The 14,829-nt window shown below is 45.0% G+C and overlaps 1 protein-coding gene across 1 annotated transcript in view; it reads right to left on the reverse strand.

The window, feature by feature from the left end:
• Positions 1 to 14,829, reverse strand: part of SRD5A2 (steroid 5 alpha-reductase 2) — a gene marked incomplete at its 5' end in the record, with an annotated part of 36,678 nt that overhangs the window by 319 nt on the left and 21,530 nt on the right. The window contains 3 exons of the mRNA XM_084793815.1: positions 4,848 to 4,998; positions 7,218 to 7,319; positions 12,213 to 12,376. Coding sequence (XP_084649941.1) covers positions 4,848 to 4,998; positions 7,218 to 7,319; positions 12,213 to 12,376 — 417 coding nt within the window. The remainder of the gene's footprint in view (positions 1 to 4,847; positions 4,999 to 7,217; positions 7,320 to 12,212; positions 12,377 to 14,829) is intronic.

Genomic DNA, 14,829 nt, shown 5'->3' on the forward strand with positions numbered 1-14,829 from the left:
AGTAATTATAAATGCAAGAGAGCAGTGGTCAACGGGTGAGTTTGCACAAACATTACAAATCAACCCAGCTATTTAGCATCTGACCATCCCAGAGACAATGTGCCCATCCCCCACCCCTTCACTACCGGCTGAACCTTGTAAATGCTGGTAATCTATGTGCACATAATACTAAGTAATATCCAGAGGGTAGTAGTGATGGTTTTGCAATATTACAAATGTGCTTGGTATCGCTCAACTTTACATTTGAAAATTGTTAAAGTGGTAAATTTTGTGATTTGTACGTTTCACCGGATTTTTAGTAGGCAAAGGACTCATTTGGACTCGCTTTGCTGAAAACTACAGGAAGTCAGAGCTTCCCAAAAACACTGGGCAAGTCGCTGATTGGACCCGAGGCTGCTCCATGGGAGGAGATCTGCATGTGAGGCTATAAGTCTGTGCAAAAGCCCATGGCTGGGGACACCATAGGCCCTAGTGGGAATGCTATGGAACTGTTCTAGCTAAGCAGAGACGTGCCCACCAAAGTGCTGTCTAAACAACTTTGTCTGTACCCATAGATAAGCACTGCTGTGGGCTTTGCTCAGAGCAGGCCCTTTTTGCTGTGAGCAGCAGTAGCCACAAAGACCCATAATAAGTCACAGTACTAAGAATAAGGAAGTGCTGAGTGCTGGGCCGTGAATGGATCGCCCTCTCCAAGGAGACTCACAGAAGATGGGGCAGGAAGAATGTGAGAGCTGGGACAAGAGAGGAATGAGGCAAAGTGCTGTCTTTAGAGTGTGGCCTCACTGCTGCCCTCCTGAGTCTACAGCAGTTGGGATTACCCACATGAAACCTGCACAAGATTGAGGTTGTCAATATCCGGCCATGACCCTCCTCCTAGGACCTACAGGCAGATAATCATAGCTAGGAGTAAGGGGTTCATAGGGCCAGCCTCTCCCTGAGGCAGTTAACAGTTCCTGGGGGAGAGAGATATGATTTTGTTTGTTTTTCGAGACAGGGTTTCTCTGTGTAGCCTTGGCTGTCCTTTGTAGACTAGGCTGGGCTTGAACTCACAACGATCCGCCTGCCTCTGCCTCTCTGAGTGCTGGGATTAAAGGTGTGCCCCACCACACCCCACTGGGAGAGATGTTTTCTTCAGTGGTGTGGCACCAGTAAGGATTCGAGGCTCCTGTAAAGAGATCATTACCCAGGACCCTGTAAGTGACTCTAATGAGCCACACTTGATCATGAAAAGTAAATAAACAGGGAGAAAGAGAGAGAGAGAGAGAGAGAGAGAGAGAGAGAGAGGGAGGGAGGGAGGGAGGGAGGGAAAGGGAGAGGGAGAGGGAGAGGCCTCAGCAGTTAAGAGCTTGTATGGCTCTCCTAGAGAACCTGGTTTGGTCTCAGCACCCATGTCGAGGGCTCTCAAATCCAGGCCTGAAACTCAGCTCCAGCATCTGATGCCCTCTTCTGGGCACACACACACACACACACACACACACACACACACACACACACGTGTGTGCACACAAACACACACAACTCATGTGAATAAAATAAAAATACATCTTTGAAAATATGATTAAAAACATGAGAGCAGGAGGGAAAGAATAAAGAGTTAAAAAAAGGTGAATAGGTAAAATATATTATACGTGTATGAAAATGCCATGAGGCTCACTATGTACATGCTAATAAAAATAAAATTTACCAAAGGCTGTGGGCAAAGTTAATCTCAGGGAATTGGCAGCATTTTTTTTAATATCCCTTCCTGAGGCTTGTAAATGCCACTATTACTATAGATCTAATTTGGGCCCCTAAAAGGTAGGTTGAAATCCTAACTCCCAACACGTGGAGATGCAATCTTATTTTGGCACTGCGGTCTTTGCAGATGTAATTACTGGTGCAGGATGGACCCTTAATCCCATAGATCAGAAAAGAAACATGGGGAAGGGGGGGGGGGAACACACAGGATGAAAAGGTCACAGAACAACTGGCTGAGATCAGAATGAAGCATCCACCCCAGCCATGAAAAACCAAGAATAGTGAGTCTCCACCAGAACCTAACAAAACCAAAGGAGAGCACGGCCTTGCCTGTACGCTTGGGCCAAACCTCTGGTCTCCAGAATTCTGAATAGATAGGGCTCCCTTGTTCTAAGCCAGGCAGCTGGGGACAGCCTAAGGACATTAATGCCTTTCCTCTGTGTAACCGAGTTGTCCTCTTAACTAGTTGAAGCTAAGGGCCCTCGAGGCATAACAAAGACAAAACACACTCTGCTAAAGTGCTCTGGGTCTGAACTGGAAGACAAAAATAGTCGTGTGTGCCAGAAGTGCCTGGTCTGCAAGCCCTGCTCTGATGTGAAAAGACCCTATGTGCTCAGGCTCCCCTGCCAATGCCTGCCCTTGCCTTGGTTTTATTAAAGGAGAGACCCCTGGCTCTCCCTCCAAGAGGGACAGAACCAGATGGCCTCAATTTGATTTTGATGTTGCACCAGCTGGAAACTGCTGCTGGAATTACTGACCAAGAACTTCTCTGTCTCCGTTTTTTTCAGAGACCATCCTGTGCACCGGCTGATACCCTGACCTCTGCCGTTCTTTCAGTCCCTCTCATGGGCAGCGAGAGGGCTGTGGCACTCCCTCAAAAGCTATGAACCCTGGAATCCCTGTCCCTTTCAATTTGGGGGTGACAGGAATAGGTCACAGAGGAAACTGCAGATTTGCCTATTTCCAAACTTGCCTCAGTTTCCACACAGAAGAAATGACGTTGTACCTCACTTAATCCTAAATACTATTAGAAAAACCATTAGCCAGGCAAAGATGCGAGCCTCGACAAAAGCTTAAGGAGCGCTTAGCCCCGTTCTGTACTCCGTGTGTTCTTTTTGGCCTCTAGGCTTTCTCTTTCTACTTGAAGGTAAGCAGGCGACCGTAAACAATGCACCACCCTTTCCTCCCGAACACAACTTTCAGTTAACTCTTTTACCCTACCCTGATGGATTAATGAGCTGTTAGACCAACCCTCCAAGGATTGGAAATGCCTGCAGTTCCAGCACGTACCAGCAGATGGAGCAGTGGGGGCTCCCCTGCATACCTTTGTGCGGGCAGTGCTCTCATCGCTCGCTGGAGCACCGATGGAGAAATACGGTGGAGAACTGAACTGAAGCATGGACATCTCTTTCCCTTCTTAGCCCATTATCTGAAGTTTCCAGACAACTGATAATAACCACCAGGCAAAGAGCCTGAACCAAGCAACTCGCTATGGGAAGCCATCTTTTAGTTTGTTTTAATGATATATTAGTTATACATGATAACAACCTCCATTGTGACATTTGCATGCACGTATATAACATACTTTGACCATATCCATTTCTGTTACCCTCTCTGGTCCCTTCCCACTTCCACTAGTCCCTTTGCAAACATTTCCCTTCTATTTTCACGGCTTTTGTATGTTTATGATTCAACGAGTTTCCTTAGGGTTGCTCATAGGAACACGGGTGAGAAGTTACAAGAACACGGGCCCCTTCCCACTGGCTGCATCACTGAAGAAAATGTCCCTCTCCGACTCATCAACTGTTAAGTACATCCTCAGGGAAGGATAGTGTGAAACCCTCCTCAACAAGGTGGACACAGCGGCTTCCCAGCCATCACCTCCGCTGTTTCTATCTACACAACCTTATTTTTTAAAAATACAAATTTAGCCACGTGCGGTGGCACACACCTGTGATCCCAGCACTCGGGAAGGTAGAAGCAGGCTGCTGTGAGTTTGAGGCCAGGCTGGTCTACAAAGTGAGTCCAGAATAGCCAAGGCTACACAGAGAAACCCTGTCTTGAAACATAATAATAATAATAATAATAATAATAATAATAATAATAATAGTAGTAGTAGTAGTAGTAGTAGTAGTAGTAGTAGTAGTAGTAAAGTTTTTTAAATTAAATAAATAAATAAATAAAATTTACTGCTACCATTATCCAACTCAATTCTGGCTTCAGTAAAAGCTTTAAAAGTCAGAACTTAGAGCCAGGCATGGTAGCACACACCTTTAATCCTAGCACTCGGGGGAGGCAGGGGCAAGCAGATCTCTGTGAGTTGGAGGCCAGCCTGGTCAACAAAGAAAGTTCCAGGACAGCCAAAGCAATACACAGAGAAACTCTGTCTCGAAAAACCAAAGGGAAAAAATAGTCAGAATTTAATAATACAATTTGGTTATGGTACCAAATTTCCATTATGAAAATATTGTCATGTTTATAAATATGATTCCATGTGCTAAGATCTTATTTAGAGAACACCATGTGGATGCTACAACCTTGTGACAATACTGTCAACTTGACCCTTAGGCAGGACTCTGGTCACACCTGTGAGGAACTAGTTTTGGGGGCGGTGGTTATTTTGGTTTGGTTTGGTTGGTTGGTTTTTGGTTTTCCGAGACAAGGTTTCTCTGTGTAGTCACTCTCCAGTTTATACTGTTTATACTAAGGATAGCCTCAGAAAAAAAATGCCTGTGATGGGTTGTCCTGATTAAGTCTGGTGATGTGGGAAGGCCCTTGCTAGCCATGGGCAGGCCCATTCCCTGATGAGGGACTCTGAGCTCTGTAGATAGAGAAGGCAAGCTGAGCTGAGCATGTATGCATTAATAACCTTGCTTTCCACTTTTGACTATGAACGCAATGTGACCAGCAGCTTCAGGTTCCTACCACCCTGCTGTGCATTGCCTGGAATAGTGAGCCTGCCAAATAAGCCCTTTCTTCCTTAAGTTGGTTTTGGTTTTTTTGGTTTTGTTGTTGATGTTGTTGTTGTTGTTGTTGTTGTTGTTGTTGTTGTTTTAATCCTAGTGACAGGAAGCAACACTAGATAAGACAAGCCTCAGTTAAAAGTTTACCTGTGATGGTAAAGAGCTCTCATCCCAAGGAAACAAAGGGAGAAAAATGCAAAGGCGAGGGCTGGAACAGACCAAGCGGCCAGGGCAAAGCCCATCCATTCAATGATCTCACCCAGGAAATTGGCTCCAGACACATAGGTAAACAAGCCACCTGTGAGCAGAAGAATCCAGAAGACGATGCTCTTATTGCTGTGACACTGCATCCCTGGGCCTCCTTCCAAAGTACACAAAGATGGGTAAACAAACTTGAGGTGGGCGGCTCCTTCACAGCCAGAGTTCACAGGAAGCTTCTCAGACATAAGGGAAAACAAAGCAACAGCAGCAGCCCCTTGCCTGGAGAATGCTCTGGGGTGCTGAGGAGTGGCCTCATTTACTCACACGGGCTTTGTCCTAAATTCCTTGCCACCTGTTGGACCACCTGCTTCGAACAAGATAAGTAAGAGTGTTCAGATGCCCTGTTTCTTGTCTTGTTACATTAAAGGACATTTTTAGTCTCTCCTCACCTTCCCAAGCTTTTCCTGGGTAAGTCCCAAGGTCACCCGTCCCGGTGCATATCAGCCACGTGAAGTGACACAACACACTACACTGAAAAAAATACGAGAAATTGTGTAATTCTTTTTGACCCTTTGACCCTCCACTACCTGGCTTCTGTGTGATCCACTGTTGATGTTGAAAGGAGAGAATATGGGTCCTTTTGGGGTTAGAAAGTTCAGCTGCTGTTGAGATAACCCACCAGATATTGCCTCTCTCAGAAGCATCTAGAAATCAGAATGTTTCTAATGCCATTAAATATACCCACACTCAAACTTTATGAGCCACATTAAACTAGGAAAGTTGTGACCAAAACAGCTTTTCTCCTTCTTTAATTACATTAAAATGTGCTTTTAGGCTGTTCTCTCTCTCTCTCTCTCTCATTCTCATAATGCTGTTGGAAACTGACCTTGGCAATCTGCTTTCTCAAAAACTGTTCTTAAAACTGTATCAATTCATCTTTATTTAATTATTAAGCCAGAGTTTTAAAGTATTGATATGGTTGGAATGAGAGTGCTGCCCACAGACTCATGTGTAAACCAACTGGGGTACCCTTTCAAAAGGGTGTAGAGCCGTTTGGCCATGGGTCCTTGCTGGCAGGTGGAAGGCTATTAGGGGTAGAATAGAGGGGGTTAGCTAGCCTGGTTCCTGCCCAAGTGCTCCACTTTCTAGCTGCTATGGAGATGTAAGCAAGTCACCCCATGTTCCCACCCCCAATGGCAAGGACCCTGCTGATAGCACAGGCTGGCTCATCTAACTGCCCCCTCTGTGACACTATAAGCTCTGTCCAGTATGGTGTCCCAGCTGTGAGAGAGCTGTCACAAGGCGCAAGCTCCTTGCTATTGCGTTTCTTAGGGATGACACTGTGTCATTGCCTTCTTGCCCTAAGACCCATGACTTTGTGAGGGATGACTGCCTGTCTATTGCAAAGGGTCGGGTTATCTCTGCACATCATGAATGGTCTGATTTAGTTTCTTAAATACCAAGGAATTGACAATAGTTGCTCATTTAAATGTATTACTAATCACAATAGCTTTGTTATTATTAATCAGCAGTTGTCAGTCTATACTAACATCATATAATCCGGAACATTTTTACAGCAAATAAGGTCAAGTTTAGATCCAGAAGGGCAGGAACCACTGTCCACGTGCATGTGTTGACCACCTGGACTGATTCATCGCCACATGCTTATTTGTCAGACCCATGCTCCTAGTTTCTCGGGACCAGTTACAGTTGCAAGTTTTCTGTATCTTGATCTCCAAAGTGGCCCAGTCACATGCTGCACATGGTACGTCAGTCAACAGCAGAGTGCACACATGACGGCAAGCCACTCAGCCTACAGCAGACCTTGGGTATTCGCCACCTGGTAACACCACAGCCATCACAGTGTCGGCCTGGCACGGGGCCCATTATATGAGCGCTCAGGCCCAGTCATTACAATTCAAGCCTGAGGTTCTGAGTTCAATCCCCAGTACCCACATAAAAGCCAGACACAGTGACACATGCCTATATTTCCAGTGAGGAGAAAGCAGAGCCAGGAGGATCCTGGAGGCCCATGACCGGCCAGCCTACCTGAATGGACGAGTGCCAGGGTCAGTGAGAGACTGAATCAACTAAATAAGGTGAAAGTGTAGTCGAAGAAGACACTTGACATCAAAGTCGCCTTCCTGTGGATATGCGCAAGCACCCACACACATATATGCATACAGAAGACAAAAAAAATATTTGTTTTGTTTTTTTCGAGACAGGGTCTCTCTGTGTAGCCTTGGTTGTCCCGGACTCACTTTGTAGACCAGGCTGAATTCGAACTCACAGCGATCCGCCTGCCTCTGCCATTACCTTGTGGGATCTTATAGACGACTTCTCCGGGCTTCCTGAGCTGCCGCAGCATGCAGTCACTGTGGATGTTGATTCCCATTCCCAGAATAAATAGGAAGACACCTGGGCAAAGGAGAGAGGAGACAGGCCAAAAGACTCAGTTGGATTTTGGTATTTTTTTCATACATGATAAGTTGGTTTGTTGGACAAGAGTCTCTCTGCATGCAGCCTTGGCTGTCCAGGAACACTCTGTAGACCAAGCTGGCCTCAAAACCAGAGATCCACCTGCCTCTGCCTCCCAAGTGCTGGGATTGAAAGGCATGCACCACCGCTGGCTGGCTTTTTTCTTTCTTAAAATAAAGGAGGGGAGGGCATTTAGTTGCTAAATTGAAAACTGGTATCAGATGGGGTCTGAAGCTTTTGTGGAGGAGAGATTGTACTATACCCAGGGTAAAATGTTAGGGCTGACAGAGAAGTGTGATAGAGTGAGGAGGGAAAGAGAGGCAAGCAGGAAGTAGCAGCACTGTGCATACTTAAATAAACCATTGTAATAAATCAATGAGCCAAGCTCTTGACTCATTCACAAGTGACCAACTGGCTGGCTTATCCAATGGCCAGGTCCACTCTCTTCTTTGTCATGCCCCACTGTGAATGTTGAAGGGCAATCACACACATGCATGGAACTGTCTAAGAACAAACTTTATTAATAAAAAAATAGTGAATCTATTCTTTGCAATTATGTATAAATATTATCCTCAATGAAATGATTTAATGAAATGAATGCTGTTGGCAGGTGGAAGAATTACAAGCCTTCGGGGGGGGGGGTAGACTTTTTCCTGCAACAGGAGATCATCTGTAGGAGTTGAGCTTGGAAGAAGTAGAGCTGTTATCATTAAAAATGAGACGGCATGCAACACACCTGATCTGGAGAGATTTATCTGAGGGAAGAGAAGGGGAGAGGAGCTAGGGCCTCAGTGGGCCAAGAGGGTATAGAGACAGAGAGACGGTGGGAGAGAAAGAGAGGGGGCACCCTTAGAGAAAGTGTAAGGGAGATGTGCAAGATTAAGAGAGAGACAAGGTGGCGGGTCACCCCTTTATAGTCTGGCCCACCTGCCAGTGGCAGACAATGATGTCATAGGTTCCTAAGCAACTTTGAGACAGCTGCTTATATGCCAACAAGAGCCTCCTTTCTGTTTAATATCATTGTAAAGGCAATTTACACATGTATAGAAAGAATACTAGGCAACAATTAGTGTGAATTCATCAACCAGATTACCCACTCCTATGCCCCCAAATCACCACATTGAACACTCAGTGCACATCCTTCAGTTTTCACCTGATCTAACACTTCCACGCTAACTTTCAAACCATATTCCTGCTCCCTCAGATGTCCCCCAAATGCCTCTTACAGGTGGCCTGTATAAGCCAAGATCAGGTAGAGTCACAGCTAGTGTCTGCTTATTATATCCTTTAGAGCCTTTTTAACTTAGCCCAGAGGTGGTGGTGGTGGTGGTGGTGGTGGTGGTGGTGGTAGTGTTTTTTTATTCAAGAGATTACCTGTGAAAAGAAGAGACAGTCATTCCTCAGACTGACTCTATTCCCAGACGTGACTAGATGACTTGTTCATGGCTCTATCTGCTGTACTTCCTTTGAAATGGCTTAAGATCATTTCAAGTGTGGTTCCTTTACTAGTTTACTATATAAGGACTTGTGTGTGTGTGTGTGTGTGTGTGTGTGTGTGTGTGTGTGTGTAATACATATATACAATAAACTACTTATAGCAAAAAGAAGAAGAACCATGAAACAATCAGGAATTATATATAGGTTAAATTTATAGTGTTTTGGCTATTTGTATTTGGCAACCTTGAAGAAAACATCTTTCCTATCTAGGTGAGTCTAAAATTCTGAATGTAAATCAATAGCTATCATATCTCATCTTTATCAACTTAAAACATCTATCCAGATCTAAAAACATCTTAACCCCTAAACAAGCAAGCTTAATTGTGAAACTAAACTATCTGGTCTTCAACCCCATCAGAGACTTGAGAAGGAATAAAATGGATTAGTTGAATAGACAGGAAGTGCAGGTTAGCAGCTTCCAAAATTACGAAATGACAGAGACAGTTTGCTGCCTGAACTCTTACCCAAAACTCTATAAGGTTGCACCAACTTGGGAGACTTTTCATCAGTGCAGTTTCTCCCATTTTTTTGTTTTACATGTGTGTGTGTGTGTGTGTGTGTGTGTGTGTGTGTGTGTGTGTGTTATATCTATATAAGTATCTGTGCAGCATATGTGTACTGGAGTCTGTAACTGAGGTCACAGGTGACTGACCTTGAGGTGCCACACAGGTGCTGGAACTAAATGCAAGTCCTCTGCAAGCGCAGTAACTACCCGTAATTACTAAGCCATCTCTCTAGCCACCAATGTATTTCCTTCTTAGTTAAGTAATGAAGTGTCATCACCTAAGGACCGCTACACTGAGGGAAAGTCTCAGCCCCAGTTCCTTACTCTGAGGCACAATTGGGAAGTTTTAGAACTCCAATACTCTTTCCCCACTTACATACATTTTCTTTCTGTCTCATTTTTACATAAAATACACCATACCATACAAGTGTTCGCACCTGTTTGTTTTGTGTTTTTCATTTTGTAAGATTTATTTTTGTGTATCTATCTGCATGCATGCGCCCGTATGTGTGTTACACGTGTGCAGGTGCAGAGGCCAGAAAAGGGCTCAGAGCCCCTGAATCTAGAGTTGCAGGCAGTTGTCAATCACCCAACATAGGTCCTGGGAGCTGAACCTGGATCCTCTGCAAGTGGGCCAAGTGCTCTTAGCTGCTAAGCAATCTCTCCAGCCCATAATCATTACTTAACCCCTTCTGAAGATTGTTCCATTTCTTTGTTTTGTGGACAGGACAGGACTGTCACATGTGTGACAGTATTTACACAGTGAAACCTTTGGTCCTTTGTGATTTTTTTTTTTGAATGTTTTCTCTGACTGCAGCTTGAGGAAGAGGGTGAAGGTCAGGATGGAGGCGGGATCCTCAGTGCAGGGTTACTGCTGACTGCAGTCATCCAGGCTAGACATAAAGCAGCTAGGGAGAGTCCAGCAGGAACCGGTTCTAAAGACAGCCAGGAGGCAGGGTGTGACACATGCTATTAGGATTAAGAATGATCTTTACTGACATTTTTTTCTTACATGAGCCAAGATATTATACAAATAACTCAAATGTCCTGGACCTTGATTCTTCTTACAAACCTGAGGGGAGGGGACCAGAGAGAGAGATGCTCAGTCAGTAAAGAGTTTGGCTTGAGTGAGGGCCTGAGTTTACTTCCACAGCCCACATCCTTTAAGAGCCCAGCATGGTAGCACACATCTGTAAGCCCAGCAAAGGGGGTAGAGAGAAGCTGACCCCCGGCCAGTCAATCTAGACACATAAGCAACTCCAGTGAGAGATTTTGTCTCAGCAAACTATGCAGGCAGCTGTCCTGAGGAGCAGCACCCACGCTTCCACAATTCATCTCCGGCCTTGAATTCTCACAGAGCCTCCTCCTTCTGCATCCCTGGTTGATGGGATTAGAGGCATGTGCCACTGCACCTGGCTAAAATGATCTTTTGAAATTTAAATATATGTTAACTACATTATTTCCCTCCTCTACGTTCTTTCAGACCCTCTCCCCCTTTCCACCCACCTAACTTTAAGTTCTTTCTCAAAAAACAAAAAACAAAAAAAAATCCAATATAACCCCCTTAAAATCAAGAAAGCAATACTCCTCCCCAAAGAAACACAAGGTGTAACCAAATGAAAGTGCATCCAAATATATGTGTATATGTGTGTGTGTGTGTGTGTGTGTGTGTATGTGTGTGTGTATGTGTATGTGTGTGTGTGTGTGTATGTGTGTGTGTGTATGTGTGTGTGTGTGTATGTGTATGTGTGTGTGTGTGTATGTGTGTGTGTGTGTATGTGTGTGTGTGTATGTATGTGTATGTGTGTGTGTATGTGTATGTGTGTGTGTGTGTGTCTGTGTATGTGTGTGTGTGTGTGTGTCACTATATGTTAGTCACACCTGTCACTCACCGGCCTGTCCTGTAGTTGAGATGCCTAGTGTCACTTTACCCTAGTGGCTGGGTTTTCAGTCATTTACTCCTTTTTAAATATGAAATATGACAAAATAAAATATAATAAGATAAAAATAAAAACTATCACACTGAAATTGGACAAGACAAACCAACAGAAAGAAAATAGCCCAAGAGAAGGCACAAGAGTCAGAGGCCCACATGTTGCCACACTCAAGAATTCCATAAAATCACACTAAAGTGGAGGCCATCATATACACACAGATGACCTGATGACCTGGCGCCGCCCTGTGCAGGCCCTGTGCTCTCTGCCCCGGTCTCTGAGCTCACATGAGCTCTGCTCGCATTGATTTAAAGGGCCTTGTTTTCTTGGTGTCTCCATTCCCTCTGGTGTACACTTTTTCCACCTCCTCTTCCTAGGAAAATACAGGGGAACTTTTAACAACTGATTTCAATTATTTCGGTAAGGTGTTGGGTGGGGGGGGGGGGGAGCCTCTTTAAGGAGGAGCAAATTGGTAGAGAGATGAATAAAGCAAGAGAGAAGGGCAAAGCCTCGAAGCTCAGAGAGGCACAACATTCTGGGAACAGGGACAAAAGTGCTGGGACAGAAACCTAGCAGCAAGACTTCCCGGCTAGTACAGAAAACAGGGTGGAAGAGCGGCAGGAAAACCGCTAAGCTGGAAAGACAGAGACCATTTGAGTTGCATAGGCAGGGGAGCCTGTTTGTGTGTTAGGAGCACTAGAAATCTATTGACGACGTTAAGATGGGAAATAGCAAGATAAGTAGTCTCTCCAGATGCCTTACGGAAGGACACGGGCCAGAGGAAGGGTGTGAGTGGAAAAGGAGGCTACTGTAGCAGGATGAGAAGAGACAACGGTGACTGATGCTGTGGCACGGGTGCTAGCTGGGAAAGGATGGGCGACAGTGAGATTCACTCACCGGAGCTGAACCGAACATCCGTGTACCACGACTCCGAGTATTCTGCACAGTAAAGTAGGTAGTAGGCTTGGAGGACTCCGTTCCCTGTACAGAAGGCAGCGGCTTTCAAAAATACAAACACCGGGAAAGGCCTCCCTCTGGTGAGCAAACCATAAATAAATGCCCTAGGGTGTAAGAAGAAAGTGATTAAGGGTCATTATTGAAGGAAGAAAGAGTGGGGGGGGGGAGGTCAAACCACAAAATAGTCTAAACAGTTAACCACATTAAATTCATTGTTGCAAACGCTTCCCGCTCAGTTTGGCCCAGTCAGTAAAGTGATTGACTTGCCAAGCATGAAGTTGTTGTTGTTGTTGTTGTTGTTGTTGTTGTTTTCTTTCCCCCATTTCTTTTTTAAAAGCCTGCCATCGTGGCAAGCACTTGTAAACCTAGCAAAGGGGACTCAAAGACATGCATTGAATGGACAGTTACTATCTGGTTCTAGGTGATTTTTGCTGGGCTATTTTTTGTTTTGTTTTGTTTTGTTTGTTTGTTTGTTTGTTTTTGGTTGATTGGTTGGTTTTGTTTGGTTTAGTTTTGGTTGGTTGGTTGATTGGGTTTTTGTTGTTGTTTGTTTGTTTGTTTTCATCTTATGATTTTTTTTAAATGCACAGAAACTACCATTTGGTACTTCATTTTATTTACCCAACACCCTTGAAAGGTAGATACCATCCCCGTTCAGCATTCGATGACAACAGAGGGAAGAGTAGAATTATCACCCCATAAAAATCAAAGGAAAAACTGGCTCCACAGTAATGTCAGAATCCACTCTTCTTCAGATGTTTGGATATTAAGTAAAACCTTGCATCCCTCTAATGAAGAAAAGAATTTCACCCACGGTAACAAACCCCGTGACATTAGCTTACCCCAGTCAGACCCCTCATTTGTCATGTTCCTCCTCTCTGCAGCCTTAAAACCAAAGGCCTATGTTCCAAGTGCTGGTGGGGGTAGGAGGGTGTGGCTCCCCCACAGCCTCCTTCCCTAAGAGAAGCCTTTACTCCAGCTGTCTAGGGGCTCCCCGCAGAGCTCTGCTGGAGGGAGTTTGTCTACATTCCACCTGACAGGTCACTGACCAGAGTTAGAGAACGATGCCTTTTAGTGTTCCATTAGCTTCATACCCTGAGGTGATGACAAGAGGGGTAAAGATTAACCATAAGAAAGCTTAAGAGGAAAGGCAGGGGAAGGAGATGGACAAGGGAGTTTTGCAACACTCAGATGTATTCCTGGGCAAAGTGGTATTCAGAAGTATCAATGTGGATGGGGTGTGCTCAGAAAGACTGCATTCTCTCAAGTCCCGGAGTAACAACATGCCAGCAGCAGCAGACAACCAGGCCTTCATCCATCAACACCACTCCCCTGGGGAGCCAGGGCATCATGAAGAAATAGCTAATCACACATCAAAGGCAGGGAGGGTACAAGGTCCGTCAGGGATGTTCCATTGCTATGGAAAGGAAGAGAACAATTGAAGATGAAAGGGAGCTAGAAGGATGCCCAAAGTATAGACCCCAAGTGTTCTGCTAGCCGTACTTGTGATAGGCAGAGTATGGAAGAGAATAACAGCTGTAGATGAGTGTGAACACTGGGTAAAGTTCCATGAAGCCATACTGATCCATTAAAAATAGAGGTGACTATTACATCAAATCCTTACTCGGATAAATGTAACTAGAGGGACAACTGAGCATTTGCCGCACATCCCATGCTTCTGCCCCCTTATACTTGTCATCTTCAATTGATGACCAACAGGTTTTCTCCTCAATAAAAGAGCAACAAAGTAAATGCTACAATTAGAAATTCGATATCATTCAAGGAATTCCAAAATCACCCACAGACTGAGTCATCTCTATGACTTCTTCTTCTTTTTTTTTTTTTAAAGAGTTGTTAAGTCCAGAAGAATTAAAAAAAAAAAAATCAGTTCAGGCAGGATCGTGAGTGAGGGTCACTGCCCGCTTTCCCTTCTTTTTAATTGTAGGGGCCTCATGCATAAAAAGCAAGTCAGCACAGGCGCTTTCTTCCCTTGCTCTTAAGTTCAACCCTGAAGAAATAGCAGATGTGTAAAATCTATGAGACACCCATGCAGGGACAGGAGGCTATGACCTGGTAGGTGGGGTAGAAGCCTCGGCAGTGCCTGAGGCCAGCAGTCATGTGACACAGCAAGGGACTTTTAAATGATGCTCTTGGTAACCCTTCCCCTCTTCCTTGAAAAGAAGTCCTAGTGAGCACTGCCACTGGTGTGCAGAACAGCTCAAGTCACATGGGACCTATGTGGTCTCCACAGAGATATTCCAGAGCCGCAGTAGAGTGGCACACCTACAGAATAAGTTAAAAAAAAACAAACAGCCCTGTGAACACAGACACACCTTAACTGGCCAGCCTGGGACATCCTTTCTCCAAGCCCTCCACATCCCTACTGCTAGCATCCCGCAATCTGTCGTCTTCTCTCCCCAGAGCTGATGCCCGGATGACGATGGCACCGGAGACAGTGTTTTGTGATGCTTGTCACCTGGAGTCGTGTTTCTCCTGTGTCTTAAGTTCACGGGAGGACACCGACCCAGGGCTGCTCTTTATCCCTAGCCTAGCTCAC

Source organism: Acomys minous, assembly GCF_964271855.1.
Source record: "Acomys minous genome assembly, chromosome: 8".
NCBI lineage: Eukaryota > Metazoa > Chordata > Mammalia > Rodentia > Muridae > Acomys > Acomys minous.